This window comes from Mastigoproctus giganteus, chromosome 12, assembly GCF_048544385.1.
Source record: "Mastigoproctus giganteus isolate SK-2022 chromosome 12, ASM4854438v1, whole genome shotgun sequence".
NCBI lineage: Eukaryota > Metazoa > Arthropoda > Arachnida > Uropygi > Thelyphonidae > Mastigoproctus > Mastigoproctus giganteus.
Window position 1 is genome coordinate 55,178,217 of NC_143586.1, and position 16,789 is coordinate 55,195,005.

The window sequence follows — 16,789 nt, forward strand, 5'->3', positions numbered from 1 at the left end:
GAAAGGGTGATGTGCAGGAATGTAGGAACTACAGGGGAATAAAGTTAATGTCTTATTCGATGAAGATCTGGGAAAGAATTGTGGAAGGAAGGTTAAGGCAGGAGACGGAAATAGGAGAGGAACAGTTTGGTTTCATGCCGGGAAGAGGAGCAACAGATGCAGTCTTTGCTTTAAGGCAGGTGATGGAAAGATACAGGGAGATGCAAGTAGAGTTGCACATGGTGTTTATAGACCTGGAAAAAGCATATGATAGAGTGCCCAGACAAGAGGTATGGAGATGTATGAGGGAGAAGGGTACATCGGAAAAGTATGTAAGGCTTGTGAAGGATATGTACGAGGGAGCGGTGACTCAGGTTAAGAGCAGTGTAAGTATGACTGAGGGGTTCTCTGTAGAAGTTGAACTGCACCAGGGATCAGCTCTCAGCCCATATCTGTTTGATCTGGTAATGGATGTGTTGGTGAGAGAAGTGAAGAGTAGAGCACCATAGAGTATGCTGTTCGCGGATGATATTGTACTGTGCGAATCATCCCAAGCAAAGGCAGAGAAGAAATTGGAGGAACGGAGGAAGGCGTTGGAAGATAGAGGCATGAGGATAAGTAGAACAAAGACAGAATATATGGTATTGAATGGAGAAGTTGAGAGTTCTATAAAACTGCAGGAGGAAAAGCTACCATCTGTTTCGAAATTTAAGTATCTGGGATCGAACGTTGAGAGGGATGGAGGATTGAGTGCAGAAATACAGCACAGAGTGCAATGTGGATGGCTGAACTGGAGAAAGATGAGTGGGGTCCTGTGTGATAAGAAAGTTAATTGTAGAATGAAGGGAAGAGTGTATAAAACTGTGGTTAGACCCACATTGATGTACAGTGCTGAGACATGGGTGATTACAAGGGCCCAGGAGAAGAAGATGGAAGTGGCGGAGATGAGGATGCTAAGATGGATGTGTGGTGTGATGAGGAAGGACAGGTTAAGAAATATCTACATTAGAGGTATGGTTAAGGTGGGCTTCTGAGCAAAAAAATACAGGAATCTAGGTTGAGGTGGCTTGGTCATGTGGAACGAAGAAGTGAGGAGTATGTAGGGAAGAAGTGTGAAAAGCTGGAGGTGATGAGGAAGAGGGGGAGACCTAAGCTGAGATGGAAGGACAAGGTGGCAGAGGATTTGAAAGAGAGAGGATGGAGGAGAAAGGAAGCCCTGGTTAGAAAGGAATGGAGGAAGAGAATTAAGGAAGGGAATGCCGATCCCATATGAACGTGGGAAGAAGGTGAGGACAAAGAAGAAGAAGAATGATTGATCCAAGTTTCATCCATGGTGATTAGCCATGATAAAACTCCCCTTGCTTTTCCTGGCACATCAACATTTCGTGTGCACATTGTGCCCTTTCCTTCTTCTGGTAAGGAGGGAATCCATCTAGCAGACACTTTACTCACGTGCAACTGTTAATGGATGATGTTCTCCACAGAACGTACACTAATTTGGAACTCTGCAGCAAGTTCTTTGATGCTAATACGGCAACCTTCCATGATTTTCCAGGGCCTCAATTTTTGCAACACTCTTCTGTTACAGCAGTAACAGAAATGGTGCTGGAATCTTGGGATTTCTTCATCATGCACTGATGTTCTTCCAAATTTGAATTGTTTATACCAATGTGCAGCAAACTGTAACACAGGCAGTCTTCTCCATAAATGGCAATCATATCCTTGTGGATTGTTTTGTGTGTTATCCTTTGCAGAAAGAGGAACTGAATCACTGATCTGTATTCCACTTTATCCATTGTGATACTTTACTTTATTCAGGTAGGTGGAAAGAAAGAAATGCATTGTTAGATTGTAACCAAAATTTGTGTGGTGCTATACAGATTTCAAGGTATCAAACAAAAACAAACAAAAAATAATAAATTCATCTTTCTGTCACAACTACTTCTGGGTGAATACAAATCTTTTTTTGAACTGCCCTTGTATTCTCACATTATAAAGAAAGATATGTTCTTATAATAGTCTTTTTTTTTTTTTTTTTTTTTAAATTATTGAAATTATTGACATGTTTGTCAAGTACAAAAGATCAAGTTGTTTGTATAAACACTTCAGGATGTAAAAACATACAAATAAAACTACAAAAATACAATACACAATAAAGCATACAAATAAAAATACAATAATACTCGTATAATAATGCTTTTAATGACACCCAATTATTATTAAAAGCAAATTCATGTGTAATGCTTAAATGCTGTCAGCTACTGTGTCATTAAAACCAGTATCATTATATGTATACTGTTTTCAGTGATATAGTTTAATAAACTAGTGAATGTTTATCCCACCTTTTACATATTATTCTTTATTTTTCACCATCTCATTAATTGTAAAATGGCTCAAAAGACTAAATGTGTCAAACCTAAGCTTAGGTTTGACACATTTATTCTGTTTATAATGACAGTGAAAGACTGCCATTATAAGCAGCATATTGTACAGCCTGTACTAATTGTTTAATTCTTGTGGTGCTGAAACTAAAAAAAAAAAAATTCTTACAGTGTACTAAAAATTACAGTTAAATTAACAAGCAGTATACAAATAAAAATACAGTTTTTTTTTTTTTTTTTTTTAATGAAAACACCAAGTACAAGACGTATTAGAACCTATAGTACTCAGTACTGTGTGGGTTGAGAAGATGAAAAAAAGATACTTGTTGACATTAATGGCAAAGCACTTAATTTTTATGTTCTTAATCATGAATGTTGCTAAAAGTTAAAAATTTTTTTATTACATAAATATCATCATCTGCAAGATTTATATCATTAAAAATGACATAAATCTTGTTGATGTTGTTTGGTTCTGTTAGTTGATGTTTCTACAACATTAACTAACAGAACCAAAAAAACCAAAACAAAAACTTAACTTGGTGGATATAAATTTTTAACCAAAAACTTGATTTCGGTTAAAAATTTATGATATCCACCAGGAAACAAACTTATTAGTGTGCTGTATAAGTGGCAAGTACAGTAGTGACCAGTCATTAGCTCATGATTATAGCAAAGCAATATATTTATCTACAGACAGCAGGTACTTGTTATTGTACATGCTTTTTTTTTTTTTTGTGGAAATAAAGGGCGAGTTCTGGTAAGATGAGTAAATCTCACTCAAATATGCTAAGCAGTAACAAGGGGTAGCCAACCATTTCCTGTAAAATGCCACAGTGAAAGGTTGTCATGTATCACCCAGGGATGTATCCATAATATATTATTAGAATCAATACTCCCACCCACTACTCAGCTGTGCTACCAAATGTTCTTGCTAATTGCATAAAGGAATTACTGTATACACTAAGTGCTTGTAATAAAAAAAATTAAAAGATTTTAAATTTATAAAATAAATTTAATATAAGTTAATAAATGTTTGTCCTTATAGAACTATAATCAATTCACCTAACACCTTGTGTACATTAAATTAATGTTAAAAAGAGGTAAATATGAACATAGAGTTCCCATCACATTGAAATCAGATTTTAATTTTTGGGAATAAAAATAGAATAATTTTAACTATATTTATTTATGTTTGTTTTTTTTCACATTGGTATGTGTGCCACTAACAAGACCTGCATGCCGTTGCGTTGACACATTGACACGTTCAGGGGATTTTAAGTAACATTTTCCAGAAATAAGCTTATCTTATGGTACCTATGTGCTTATTATGATGGTCAAGAAGAATGAAAGTTTGGTTTATTATAGGAACCCTGGATATTTTATAGATGAAGTTTTCACAGCCGACAGTAATTTTTCTCATGGACAAAAACTGTTTGTTTCCTGTTTGTACTGTATAGGTTGAACATGGAAACACAGCTGTTTTCCAGTGATGTACACATCTTTGTGCTTCACTGTATAATTTTGTGTTATTTGTGCAAAATAAATATGGAGCTTTACATCTTACATTTCCAGATTTTTCTCTTTAAATAAAATTGTCCATGTATAGACAAAAAATCTCTAAGTTACAAAAAAGTTTACTACTAAAAGCAAATTATGTTTGGTTCCTTTTACTATAATTCTTTATTTTCATTCTGATTAACAGTTAGTAGTTTCCATAGAATGATAAACACTAGTAGAATTACTGTTGTGTGCACCTGTATGCCATGAAACAACCAAGGTTCAGGAGCAGTGAACACACATACCCACATGCATAGAGAGATAGATACAGTGTGCTGTACTGAGTAGTTTTTGATATTTTCATCAAAGGAAATAATACAACTGATGTACTAATTGTCTATTAACTTGCATTGCTGAAACCTGCATAATAAATTTTAATTCCTATTTTGTGACATGGTAAGTAGTACTTTAAAATGTGTGCTTATTATTCCCAAGGAGGGAATTATAAGCACATGTTGAAATAATATCATATCTGATTTACTCACATTAATTAAAAAGCAAAGTTTTCTAAATATAATAAATAAATAAATTGTGAAATTCCTGCTTTTGTTTGTTTACGATAGAAGAGTGGGAAGAGAGACAAAGACTGGAAATCTTTAATAAACAGGTTTTGGCAGTTACCCACAGTCCTTGCTGGAAAAAAAGTGAAATCAAGTTTTAGATAATTGGCATTATACCTCTGAATTAAACCAGACTTTCCCTTATTCTTGGTGCACAATCAAGTTTTGATTCCTTTTATTATCATGTTGTAGGCAAATTTGAAGTATTTAGTTTAGCATTACCTGTGCAAACAAAATCAAGCACTGTATAGGTTGAACTCATTTCAAAACCATCCCCTTTCTCTATTAATATTTAATACTAGTAAGATGCTGTTAAAGAATACACTGAGTAAATCATTGAACACAGCACTATAATTAGAATCACTGTATAATATAGAGTTCCCATCACACCAAAAAACTAAGCACTTTTGTCTCTGTAGTAAAACTAAGCACTTTTGTAGGCTGCAGATTGATTTGTGGCAGCTCTCCATAATATCCTTCAGCAGATGGTTTTAGAACCTTTTAGATTTTAGGTGCAGCCACATGATCTTCCATGATAGTATGGTGGTTTCACCACTTGTCACTCATTTGAAGAGGTCTAGGTTTGAGTCCTGTTGTAGACTGGAGGAATTTCTAAAGGCCTCTTCAGTTGGGGCTGTAGTTAGCTGATCTCAGATGGAGGGAGTAGCATTTTTGCTGTGAGCTATTCTGGGTTTTCCAGCCTGAAAAACATACAGATTGGTCCCTTGAACATATGAATACTATGTTCAGACATAATACACAACAGCACTAACTTGATGATGCACCTAAAACTTAATACCAGAAATTGCATGTTTCTAGTTTTTGCCAGAAAAGGATACTTTTCATAAAAGGTGTTAAGTTGACTCTTCTGCCAAGTTTTTCTATGCTTTGCCTCACTTAATGATCTCATTAAGATTTCACTTATTATTTTGAGCATTATGTTCCATGGCACAGTGATATTTGTGCATAGTAGCAATTATGTGAATTGCCAATGTACTTACATCTTAGACATGCCAGTAGATGGAGCATATGGTAATAAAAGTTTTGCAAAATAGCAAAAATTTTTCAGACTGGTATCAGCCTGCAGACCAGCAGTTGAGAAACACTGATATGGATAATGTAAACACATAGTATTTTGTATTTATAATAAGGCAGGTTTCATTCTATGTCATTAGGTTACAGAACTGCCTCCTCTAGTTCCACTTGTGACTTCACTTCCATCAATAGTAACAGAGAGTAAACTTCATTTATTATGGCCTCAACCTCAGAAAATAATCCAGGCAGAGGGTAACTGCTTTGTACCTCCAAAGAAATTTGTTGTGCATGTAGTGCATCATAATGAAGAAGGTAAGAAAAATGTCACCTGTGTGAGCTAAATTGGCAAAGAAGAAATGATCTTTATTAATTTATTGTTATTCTTTTAAAATTTGATTGTCTAAGTTAAAAGTTAATTTTCCTTCCTTCTCTCCCTTTATCTCTCTCTCTCTCTCTCTCTCTCTCTCTCTCTCTCTCTCTCTCTCTCTCTTCAGTCTCTTACAATGTTTCTTAGTCTAGAATTTCCAGATAAGCTACGCAACAAGTGAACTCCATGATCTGGTTATTTGGTCATTACATAAGTTATTAATAAACTTAATCAAAAGCAAAAAAATAAATAAATAAGTTTCTTTAATAATTGTATATAATTACTGTATAAAATTACAACGATTCCATTCCATGAATAGAGGCTAGAAGGATTTATATTGGTAAATTAAATTGCCGTATGGCACTAAAATTAGAATTCAACAACCATACATGTTAAAAACGACTTGGCAACCAGTTAAGTTAAGAAAAATAATGAAAAAATTCAAGGAATCATCATTACTGAGTAGACAACTGGTGTATTCAGTAGGATGCTACATAGTTTGAAGTATATGCAAAGGTGGGTGCCTGGGCCTGGACACTGCTTCCATTTAACCAAAAATTATTGGTTGTAATTGCTGTCCACCAGTTTCTCAATAGGTGTTACATTTGGGAGAATTTTTTTAAAGGTTTAAGCTTGTTAAAGTGAAGGTGAGATTTATTTTTGAGCAAAATCCCTAGGGATTCTCCCTCCTGTCACATCTCAGATGTTGATGTGATGATCTTGGCTGAGTACAGCGACTGTTGAACGCCATCAGTTTGATGGTTTCAATTCTGTGATTAAAAAATTATTGCAGTTATGAACTTAAAATTTTATATTTTCAGTGTCAACAGTACTGTCGACATTGTAAATAAATTAATGAAACATTTTCATAAGGGGCTGTGTTATAAACTTCTTGAGAGTTGTGTTTTTAAAATTCTATAAGAAAACAACTATTATTATTATGAACATATTTAATTTTTATAAAGCTTGTAGTATTACTATCAAAGCAGAAAAAAGAAATGTATTCTTTCAGCAGTACTATGGCACTTCAAAAAAGTACTTCAAAATTTCTATTTAGATTTACAAATTATTAATTTTTTTAAATAATCACCAGCAGCATGAAAATGATATTTTATTTTTACAGCTTTGTATAGTAGCTGAGACTGATCATTGGTAAGAACCTGAACTATTATCAGATAATCAGTTAATTCCATAGTAAAACCTGTTTTAGTGACAAATGGGCCTGGAGTACTGGGGTCCATAGTTTAATAATTTTCAAATAGATATTTACAGTATACCCAGTATAAAATAAAATATAAGTACAAATTCAGTAGCTTTCGGAACACGTGTCCCTTTATCAACTGACAAATTTGAATACATTACAAGCAAAGTGTGGCACGTTACTCATGCGTCATTGTTGTAGCACGGACGTGTGCTGCCTTACGCCAGTGATCATCCATCAATAAAACGGTTGTCTCTAGGATGGGATGTATACGCATGCCTTTCTGGCGATTTAATGCCTTAGGGTTGTTTATTATGTTTAGTGACTCTAGCCATAGGCGGTGGCGAAAGTGTCGCGCGTGGTCCACTATCTCAAAGTCGCGCTTGGGGTCAAGATCGTGGTTGGTAACCCAAAAATGTTCTGCAAGCGCTGACTGGTCAGTTTCGGCAAGCCGGATTGCTCTGTCGTGTTCCGTGAGGCGATCCTGGAGACGTCTCGATGTCTCACCTACGTAGCAACTGTTACAGGCCCTACAGGTGATGCGGTACACTACATTGCTGCGTAAGACAGGTGTGACAGGGGTCTTCACACTGGAGACAAGTGAACGTAGGTTCCTACCTGGTAATTGAACACATTTGATGTTGTAACTTCTCAGGATCTTCGAGATACGTCCTGACACTCCTGGATAGTATGGAATGTAGGCGGATGATATGCCGACTTGCTTCGGAGGTCTTGGGTTGGAAGTAAGTTCTTGTGCCTGTAACAAGCATCTGTTTAGTACATGGGATGGATAACCGCATCTGGTTAGGTCCGCCTTCACACGGGAGATCTCGTTACGTCTAATTGTGTCGGTGCTGGAATGGCTCCAGGCCCTGGAGAACAGGGTGCGGGCAGTGCTATTGAGATGGCCTGGAGCGTGGCCGGACCCGTAGTTGGTGAATTGACCGCACCACATGGGTTTGCGGTATACTGAGGTCTCTAGATGTGGGCCTACGCGATGCACTAGCACGTCCAGAAACGGGAGCGAACCGTCCACCTCTGATTCTACAGTAAACTTGATGAAATTGGATAGAGAGTTGAGGTATTCTAGTAGTACCGTTTCAGAACCACGTGGTATTATGGTAAAAATATCGTCGACGTATCTACACCACGTTGTAATAGGTGTGGGTGGGTTCTGGTGTATCTGCTTCTCCAGATCTTCCATGGCGATGTTAGCTACTACGGAACTGACAGGGGCACCCATAGCAGTGCCATGTACTTGTTTGTAGAGTGAGTCTTCAAAGGTGAAGATGCTGCTAGAGAGGCATAGGTTGAGGGCGGTACAGATGTCATCAGTGGATAGTGACGTCCTGGATTGGAGGCTTAAGTCGCTCTCAAGGAGCCTTCTGGCGCAGTGCACGGCCTGTTGGACGGGAATCGAGGTGAATAAAGAAACCACGTCAAATGATGCCATGACAGAGTTATCAGGGATTGAAATGTCCTTAATGATGTTAATGAATTCACTGCTGTTTTTAACGGTGTGAGATGTATTACCTATAAGAGGCGTGAGGAGGCTCACGATGTGTTTGGACAGTTCATACGTTGGGGCACTGCAGCAAGACACTATAGGTCTGAGAGGAATACCCGGTTTATGGATCTTTGGTAATCCGTAGAATTGCGGTAGTTGGCAGCCAGTAGCATGTAGAAGATGGTGAGTTGCGGTCGGGATCTTCTTATCTTTAAGCCATGCGTGGACAAGTTTATTAACATTTGCTTCCAGACATTTCAAGACTTTAACGGGAGGATCAGGTAGAGGTTCATATACGTTAGGATCGAGTAATAGGGCCAAGGCTTTCTCTCGGTAGGCTGATCGGTCCAGCACAACAGTCCGGCGCCCTTTATCCGCAGGAAGTACAACAATGGAGTTGTCTTTTCTTATAGATGACAGGGTGGCACGCTGGCGGTGGTTGAGGTTTGAGCACGTTTTTCGAGTGTTGCGGAGGACTGCGGCAGTCTTGAATCGGATCTCGGCAGTTTCTTCGGGAAGGTTGGTAATACTGGCTTCTATACCCATAGCGAGCTGTGTGATGGGAGGTTTCGATTGTATAACGGCGAATTTCATACCGTTTGATAAAACACTCAGCTGCTCGTTGGACAGTTGTTTGTTACTTAGATTCAAGACGAAAGAAGTCGTGTCGTCTGAACGAGTGTTCGCCTTTAAGGAGTTAGCTTCTATGCTTAAGTTTATGAACTTGCGCTGTTGGCGTAAACGGTAGGTATCTGAGGTCTGACTAGCCCGATGGCAGATGGTATGTATAAGGTTTGTAAATACAATAGGCGAGACCTTACCTTGTAGATGTTGTAACAGTCTGGACTTGTTGTAGTCAGCGTTCCTGCTTTCACGGTGGAGATGGGATATCCACAAATTTAATGTGCGTAGGCTGAAGTTAAAGCAGGCACGATCCATATGAGAGTTGTGGAACGGGGCTTTGTATCGGAACCCTTTAGGTATAATTCGATTGCTTTTGCATCTGTGTGCGAAGCGTAAATGTTGCCTGTAGCGGGCTATTGAGAGGAAGGACTTTTGCAACTACACACAATCGTTGTAGGTATTATGGCCATAAAGTGATCGAATAGTGACAAATGGGCCTGGAGTACTGGGGTCCATAGTTTAATAATTTTCAAATAGATATTTACAGTATACCCAGTATAAAATAAAATATAAGTACAAATTCAGTAGCTTTCGGAACACGTGTCCCTTTATCAACTGACAAATTTGAATACATTACAAGCAAAGTGTGGCACGTTACTCATGCGTCATTGTTGTAGCACGGACGTGTGCTGCCTTACGCCAGTGATCATCCATCAATAAAACGGTTGTCTCTAGGATGGGATGTATACGCATGCCTTTCTGGCGATTTAATGCCTTAGGGTTGTTTATTATGTTTAGTGACTCTAGCCATAGGCGGTGGCGAAAGTGTCGCGCGTGTTCCACTATCTCAAAGTCGTGCTTGGGGTCAAGATCGTGGTTGGTAGCCCAAAAATGTTCTGCAAGCGCGGACTGGTCAGTTTCGGCAAGCCGGATTGCTCTGTCGTGTTCCGTGAGGCGATCCTGGAGACGTCTCGATGTCTCACCTACGTAGCAACTGTTACAGGCCCTACAGGTGATACGGTACACTACATTGCTGCGTAAGACAGGTGTGACAGGGGTCTTCACACTGGAGACAAGTGAACGTAGGTTCCTACCTGGTAATTGCACACATTAGAAGGCTCCTTGAGAGCGACTTAAGCCTCCAATCCAGGACGTCACTATCCACTGATGACATCTGTACTGCCCTCAACCTATGCCTCTCTAGCAGCATCTTCACCTTTGAAGACTCACTCTACAAACAAGTACATGGCACTGCTATGGGTGCCCCTGTCAGTTCCGTAGTAGCTAACATCGCCATGGAAGATCTGGAGAAGCAGATACACCAGAACCCACCCACACCTATTACAACGTGGTGTAGATACGTCGACGATATTTTTACCATAATACCACGTGGTTCTGAAACGGTACTACTAGAATACCTCAACTCTCTATCCAATTTCATCAAGTTTACTGTAGAATCAGAGGTGGACGGTTCGCTCCCGTTTCTGGACGTGCTAGTGCATCGCGTAGGCCCACATCTAGAGACCTCAGTATACCGCAAACCCATGTGGTGCGGTCAATTCACCAACTACGGGTCCGGCCACGCTCCAAGCCATCTCAATAGCACTGCCCGCACCCTGTTCTCCAGGGCCTGGAGCCATTCCAGCACCGACACAATTAGACGTAACGAGATCTCCCGTGTTAAGGCGGACCTAACCAGATGCGGTTATCCATCCCATGTACTAAACAGATGCTTGTTACAGGCACAAGAACTTACTTCCAACCCAAGACCTCCGAAGCAAGTCGGCATATCATCCGCCTACATTCCGTACTATCCAGGAGTGTCAGGACGTATCTCGAAGATCCTGAGAAGTTACAACATCAAATGTGTGCAATTACCAGGTAGGAACCTACTTTCACTTGTCTCCAGTGTGAAGACCCCTGTCACACCTGTCTTACGCAGCAATGTAGTGTACCGTATCACCTGTAGGGCCTGTAACAGTTGCTACGTAGGACTTTCGGAACTTCGGACTTTCCGCAGTTCTGGCTGGCCAGAACTGCAGAAAGTCTCTAGAAATGATGCGATCATTTCCGAATGTTGAATGGAGCAGTTCTTTCACTTGTTGGCCAATGTGGGGAGTAACAGTTAGAGTTAGTGCTGTGAGACATCGAGACGTCTCCAGGATCGCCTCACGGAACACGACAAAGCAATCCGGCTTGCCGAAACTGACCAGTCCGCACTTGCAGAACATTTTTGGGCTACCAACCACGATCTTGACCCCAAGTGCGACTTTGAGATAGTGGACCACGCGCGACACTTTCGCCACCGCCTATGGCTAGAGTCACTAAACATAATAAACAACCCTAAGGCATTAAATCGCCAGAAAGGCATGCGTATACATCCCATCCTAGAGACAACCGTTTTATTGATGGATGATCACTGGCGTAAGGCAGCACACGTCCGTGCTACAACAATGACGCATGAGTAACGTGCCACACTTTGCTTGTGATGTATTCAAATTTGTCAGTTGATAAAGGGACACGTGTTCCGAAAGCTACTGAATTTGTACTTATATTTTATTTTATACTGGGTATACTGTAAATATCTATTTTAAAATTATTAAAACCTGTTTTATTTATGTTACTCACCTTTATTAGGTGATTATCATAAACAAAATAGTTAAGACAACTTCTGGGGTCTTACTGATATATATATATTCTGGGTGGTTATAAAATAAGTTTCTCTATTCAGGAGATCCTAGTGCCAAAACAGTTAGAGTTAGTGCTGTGAAAATCGGTGGGTATGTCATTTAGGGTATGGGGAAACGATTTGTAGAAGAAAAAAAAAAATAGTTCAAAATTCTGCCACCAGGGGAAAATTGGTACTGTAAACATGAGATGGAATACTTAATTTCGGATTTGATTTTAATATCAGAACTTAGAAATCTACAGGTATTGTTTTATGTACTTTCCTTCACTTGAGATGACATTCTGAAAATGGAGGACTGCTTGCTACACAGTTTCGTGTAGCATCTCATTGGGGGATGTTGGCTACATGCTGTTTAATGTTTGCTTTCAAATTGACAAGCGCCTGTATGCTGCCATGGTAAACTCTGTCTTTCAGATATCCCCATAGCCAGAAATCACAGGGATTGAGAACTGGTGACCTTCGGACTTTCTGCAGTTCTGGCTGGCCAGAACTGCAGAAAGTCTCTAGAAATGATGTGATCATTTCCGAATGTTGAATGGAGCAGTTCTTTCACTTGTTGGCCAATGTGGGGAGAGACACCATCTTGCATGAACACTACAGTCTCTAAGCATTGTCTTTCTTGCAGAGCGGGAATAATGTGATCTCTTAGAAGAGTGCAGTACCGTGCACTAGTTACTGTACACTTTATGGGGCCACGAGGTGTAGACTCTTCAAAGAAAAATGGTCCGATTATAAACTCTGCTGTGAATCCACACCATACTGTAACATATGGACTTTGTAGTGGTCTTGCATGCACAGCAGATGGACGAGAAGTTCCTCATATTCAGCAGCTTTGTGCATTTACAGCTCCATGAAGAGTGCAATGTGTTTCATCAGACCACAAGATCATTGGAGCCCATGTATCATTAAGTTCCATACGAGTCAGAAATGCCGACTGGGCTAGCCAGGTGGGTAAAGTGCCTGCCTGGCAACCCAAAGGTCACGGGTTCAAATCCCGCCTCGGGCTTGGATCAGAGTAAAATGCAAAAACTTTGGGAAGGTGCATTATGGCCACAGAAGCCGATGCGGCTAACAACTAACAAAAAAAGTCAGAAATCATAGAGCAAAGTCTATTTGTTGTTGCTGATCACAAGACTTTAGTTCCTGCACTATGTGAATCTTGTATGGGAACTGGCATAAAGTTATTCAAAGCACTTTACGTACCGTAGACCAAGGAAGGTTCAAGTCTCTTGACACACCTCTGGCACTACTGACTGGTAGTGTTTCGCATTCTGACCATTGCAACTGCCACTTCATCCACTACTTCTATTCCGATACGTGGCCATCCCTTGCCTGGAATTACACCTAACTCCCAGTCGGTTGCTTCAAATTTCTTTATTAGTTTTCAAAGCCCCATTGGCGTCAAAGGTCCTTTACGCAAACCTTTAAGTTTCTGATATTCATGTAGTGCTGCATTAGCGTTACTATTATTCTGGTAGAACAGTTTTACTAAATTGGCACATACCTTTTTTGTAAAAGCCATAATGGTTAATGATGGTGGCGTTGGCCTTTCTGCTTTTATCTAAGAGGATGTCATTATGTGCAGCGATGTTTTACCCGTGGTGGTAGAAATTTGAACTAATTTTTTTTCCTTCTACAAATGCTTCCCCATACTCTAAATGACATATCCACCAATTTTCACAGTGCTAACTCTGTTTTGACACTAGGGTTTCCTGAATAGAGAAACTTATTTTGTAACCACCCAGTATATATATATATATATATATATATATATTTATTTATTTATTTTTTTTTTTGTGAGGTGATTGTTATTTACTACTATCATTTACCATTACTACTATATCATAGATGAAATAGGTTTTACCATAACGTTTTTAATTCGTCCATAGAGTATTGAACTAACAAAAAAATATGAAAAAAATAAATTTAGTGAAAAATATTCATATTCAACTTTAACTGCACCAATAAGTACTTAAATGCTTGGGGGCCATGTCACTGTTCTCATGTGACAATTTAAGTAATACTTTTTTTTTTTTTTACCCAAATATTTAAGGGTTAATTATATCAATATTGGAATTGTTTCTGTTTGTGTTTCTCTGAAGGTTCAGACAAGTCTTTGGGACCACTACTCTTTATGCACATGTCCCTTCTTCATCATTAACCTAGGATATATTCTGAGTTAATGAGAATATATTAGTATATATTTATATATTCTACTATAATAAGAATATATCCTACATTAATAATGAGTAGGGTCTTAAAATATATTTCTGTAAAGGCCCAGGGTTCTTTCAATGTAGGTATTGAAACAATTTGAGAAAATAACTACTTTGCATTATGCTTTGCTATCTTTACTGCCTGAGGATGGTATTGCCCTTCCTGTGACAGAGCTTGGGCTTAAGCCCTTTAGAAATGATTACATGTTATCGAGCAGTTGAACCAGAGTTGTTAATATTCTTTCTTCTTGATTGTAAAATCACCTGGAAGGTGAATCTGTTATTCATTAATTACTCATGGACTCTACTGTGACCAGTTTTGGAATTGTCTATGTTTTGATCATCATATAATAGGTAGCCCCAGTTAATGGTGACCTTGTGTCGAGCTGCATTGAAATAGTACCCCACTTGTTTAGTGAAGTGCCATTAGGCCAACAGCCCAGTAGTAGGGATTATATTATACTCATAACGAAAGTTGTTTTCAGTCAGAAGTTTCTTCCACACACTCCTTGGCTACTCATTTTTATTTGATACATTTTTATACTACTAGACACAAGATTACTAATCGAGGCTAGTTTTTGTCCATTGATGGAACCAAATAGTTCTGAAACCAGGCATAGTGCCTTCAATTTTAATAACAGATTCACTTTCCAGGTGATGTTATTTGATTAAAAACAATATTAGTAACTTTAAGCCGACTTTTCAATAAAAACAGTCTTTTATAATGAGCATAGGCTCAAGCTCTGTCACTGTTACAGGAGAGACAGTGCAGTCTCCAGGCAATAAAAATGGAAAAACATGACGCAGAGTAGTATTATTTTCTCAAACCATTAGAAGGTATTCTTGATACATTTTCCTAAAATGCACTGAATGACTTGAAGTGTTCAAGTATGCAGACCTGCCAATTTTTGTAAAACCAGAAAAATTTTAATCTAGTTTGGCTTTCAGTCAGAAGAAACCAAAAACTATGAAAAGCTTTTCAAAATGTGTATTTTAACAAGAATTACAGTATATTCTTAACATTAGCATTAGCAGAGGCATACGATGCAAGAAAGCAAGTTCATGCAGCATCAGCAAAAAAAAAAAAAAAAAAATTCCTCCCATTTCACCCCTCCATTCATTCCAAATGCCTGTCCAGCTCAGTCTTATATTTATTTAGGCTATCAACTTCCACAACAAAAGATGGAAGTCTGTTCCACCAATCAACCACTCGCTGGCTAAAGGCAGATTTCCACACATCTATTCTACAACTGTCTTTCCTCAATTTTGAATTTATGCCCCTTCAGGTTCTTAATCTGAGCAAGAGGAAGAATCCCATCAGCATTCAGCTTGCTCAAGCCATTCAAGGCCTTATACACCTCAATCAGATCACCTTGCAGGTGCTGCAATTTGGAGAACTTAAGCCTTTCTTAGTAAGAGCACCCCCTTTATTCCCCTCACCAATCTTGTTGCCCTTCTTGCAACTCGTTCTAGCAACTCTACATCTTTCCTAAAATGAGGTCTCCAGACCTGTATGCAGTACTCCTGGTGTGGTCTGACCATTGCCTTATACAATGGGATAATCACCTGCCTGTCCCTGCTAGCAAAATTCCTATATATCATTGACAAGACTCCATGACCTGCCCAGGCAGCCCGTCTGCACTGCTCAGTAAACTTTATATTTGACTGCACAATTACCCCCAGGTATTTTTCACTTTCCACTTCCCTGAGTGTAGTACCACACAGTTGATATGTTTCTCTTGGGTTATTGCTACCCATATACAGTACTTTGCATTTGTCGATGTTAAACTTCAGTTGCCACTTCTCAGCCCATTTGCCCAACTTGTCTAGATCCAGTTGGAGTAGCATATTGTTGTTAACAACCCTGCCAACCTTTGTATCATCTGCAGACTTGGATATTAATCCTGATATACTTTCATCAGTATCATTGATGAATACACAAAACAACAATGTGCCCAGCAGCAAACACTGGGGAACTCCATTAATAACATTTGTCCATGAAGAGCAGTGTCCATTGATTACCACTCTCTGTTGTCTCCCACTCAACCATCCCTTTATCCATTGTAGCAACTTACCCTTAATGCCATACCTCTCCAATTTGTACAGCAGTCTTCCCTGTGCAACAGTATCAAAAGCTTTCCTGAAATCCAAGTATATGATATCAAAATTATTTTTGACATTCAGTTTTTTGGTCTAACTTAAGTATGTTAGACCAAATTGCCTGGTCGCAACCCTCATAGATAGCACATTGGTTACAATCATTGCCCTTCAACATCATGTGGAAAAGGCCTAGGTTCAAATCTTGTTAAGAAAAGGGGATGGAGAGCATTTTAAGTTCTTTATACACTATTACCAAGTTAGCACATTTGCTACATTTGATGCCTATAAGCATCAGATGGTATTACAAGTCCTGTTCCGTAACACATACAAGTGTTCAAAAACACCCAAGTACTGTGCTGTATTGGCAGTTGTTTTTAAGTAGTTGATATGTGAATGGCGTAAAAGTAAAGGCACATGAAATTAATTACTCTGTTCTTTCTTTCGGCACACCAGTTGAACTCTGGGCTATTAGCAGCAACAGTTCATTTTTGTTTATAGCCTGTTACACATTTTTATGTTTTTTCTTGTGTTGAGGTTAGTTTATGTACATAGAATAAACTTTTGATAAAACTT

General features: G+C 38.8%; 1 protein-coding gene across 3 annotated transcripts in view; it reads left to right on the top strand.

The window, feature by feature from the left end:
* The window catches only part of LOC150077077 (uncharacterized), a 134,661-nt gene that overhangs the window by 36,100 nt on the left and 81,772 nt on the right, over window positions 1–16,789 (top strand). For all 3 annotated transcript variants that reach the window (XR_016547674.1, XM_090386029.1, XM_090386030.1), the window contains exon 3: window positions 5,653–5,824. Coding sequence is in view for 2 of the 3 variants with exons in the window: in XM_090386029.1 (XP_090242155.1) it covers window positions 5,653–5,824 (172 nt within the window). In the remaining variant the exon portion in view is untranslated. The remainder of the gene's footprint in view (window positions 1–5,652; window positions 5,825–16,789) is intronic.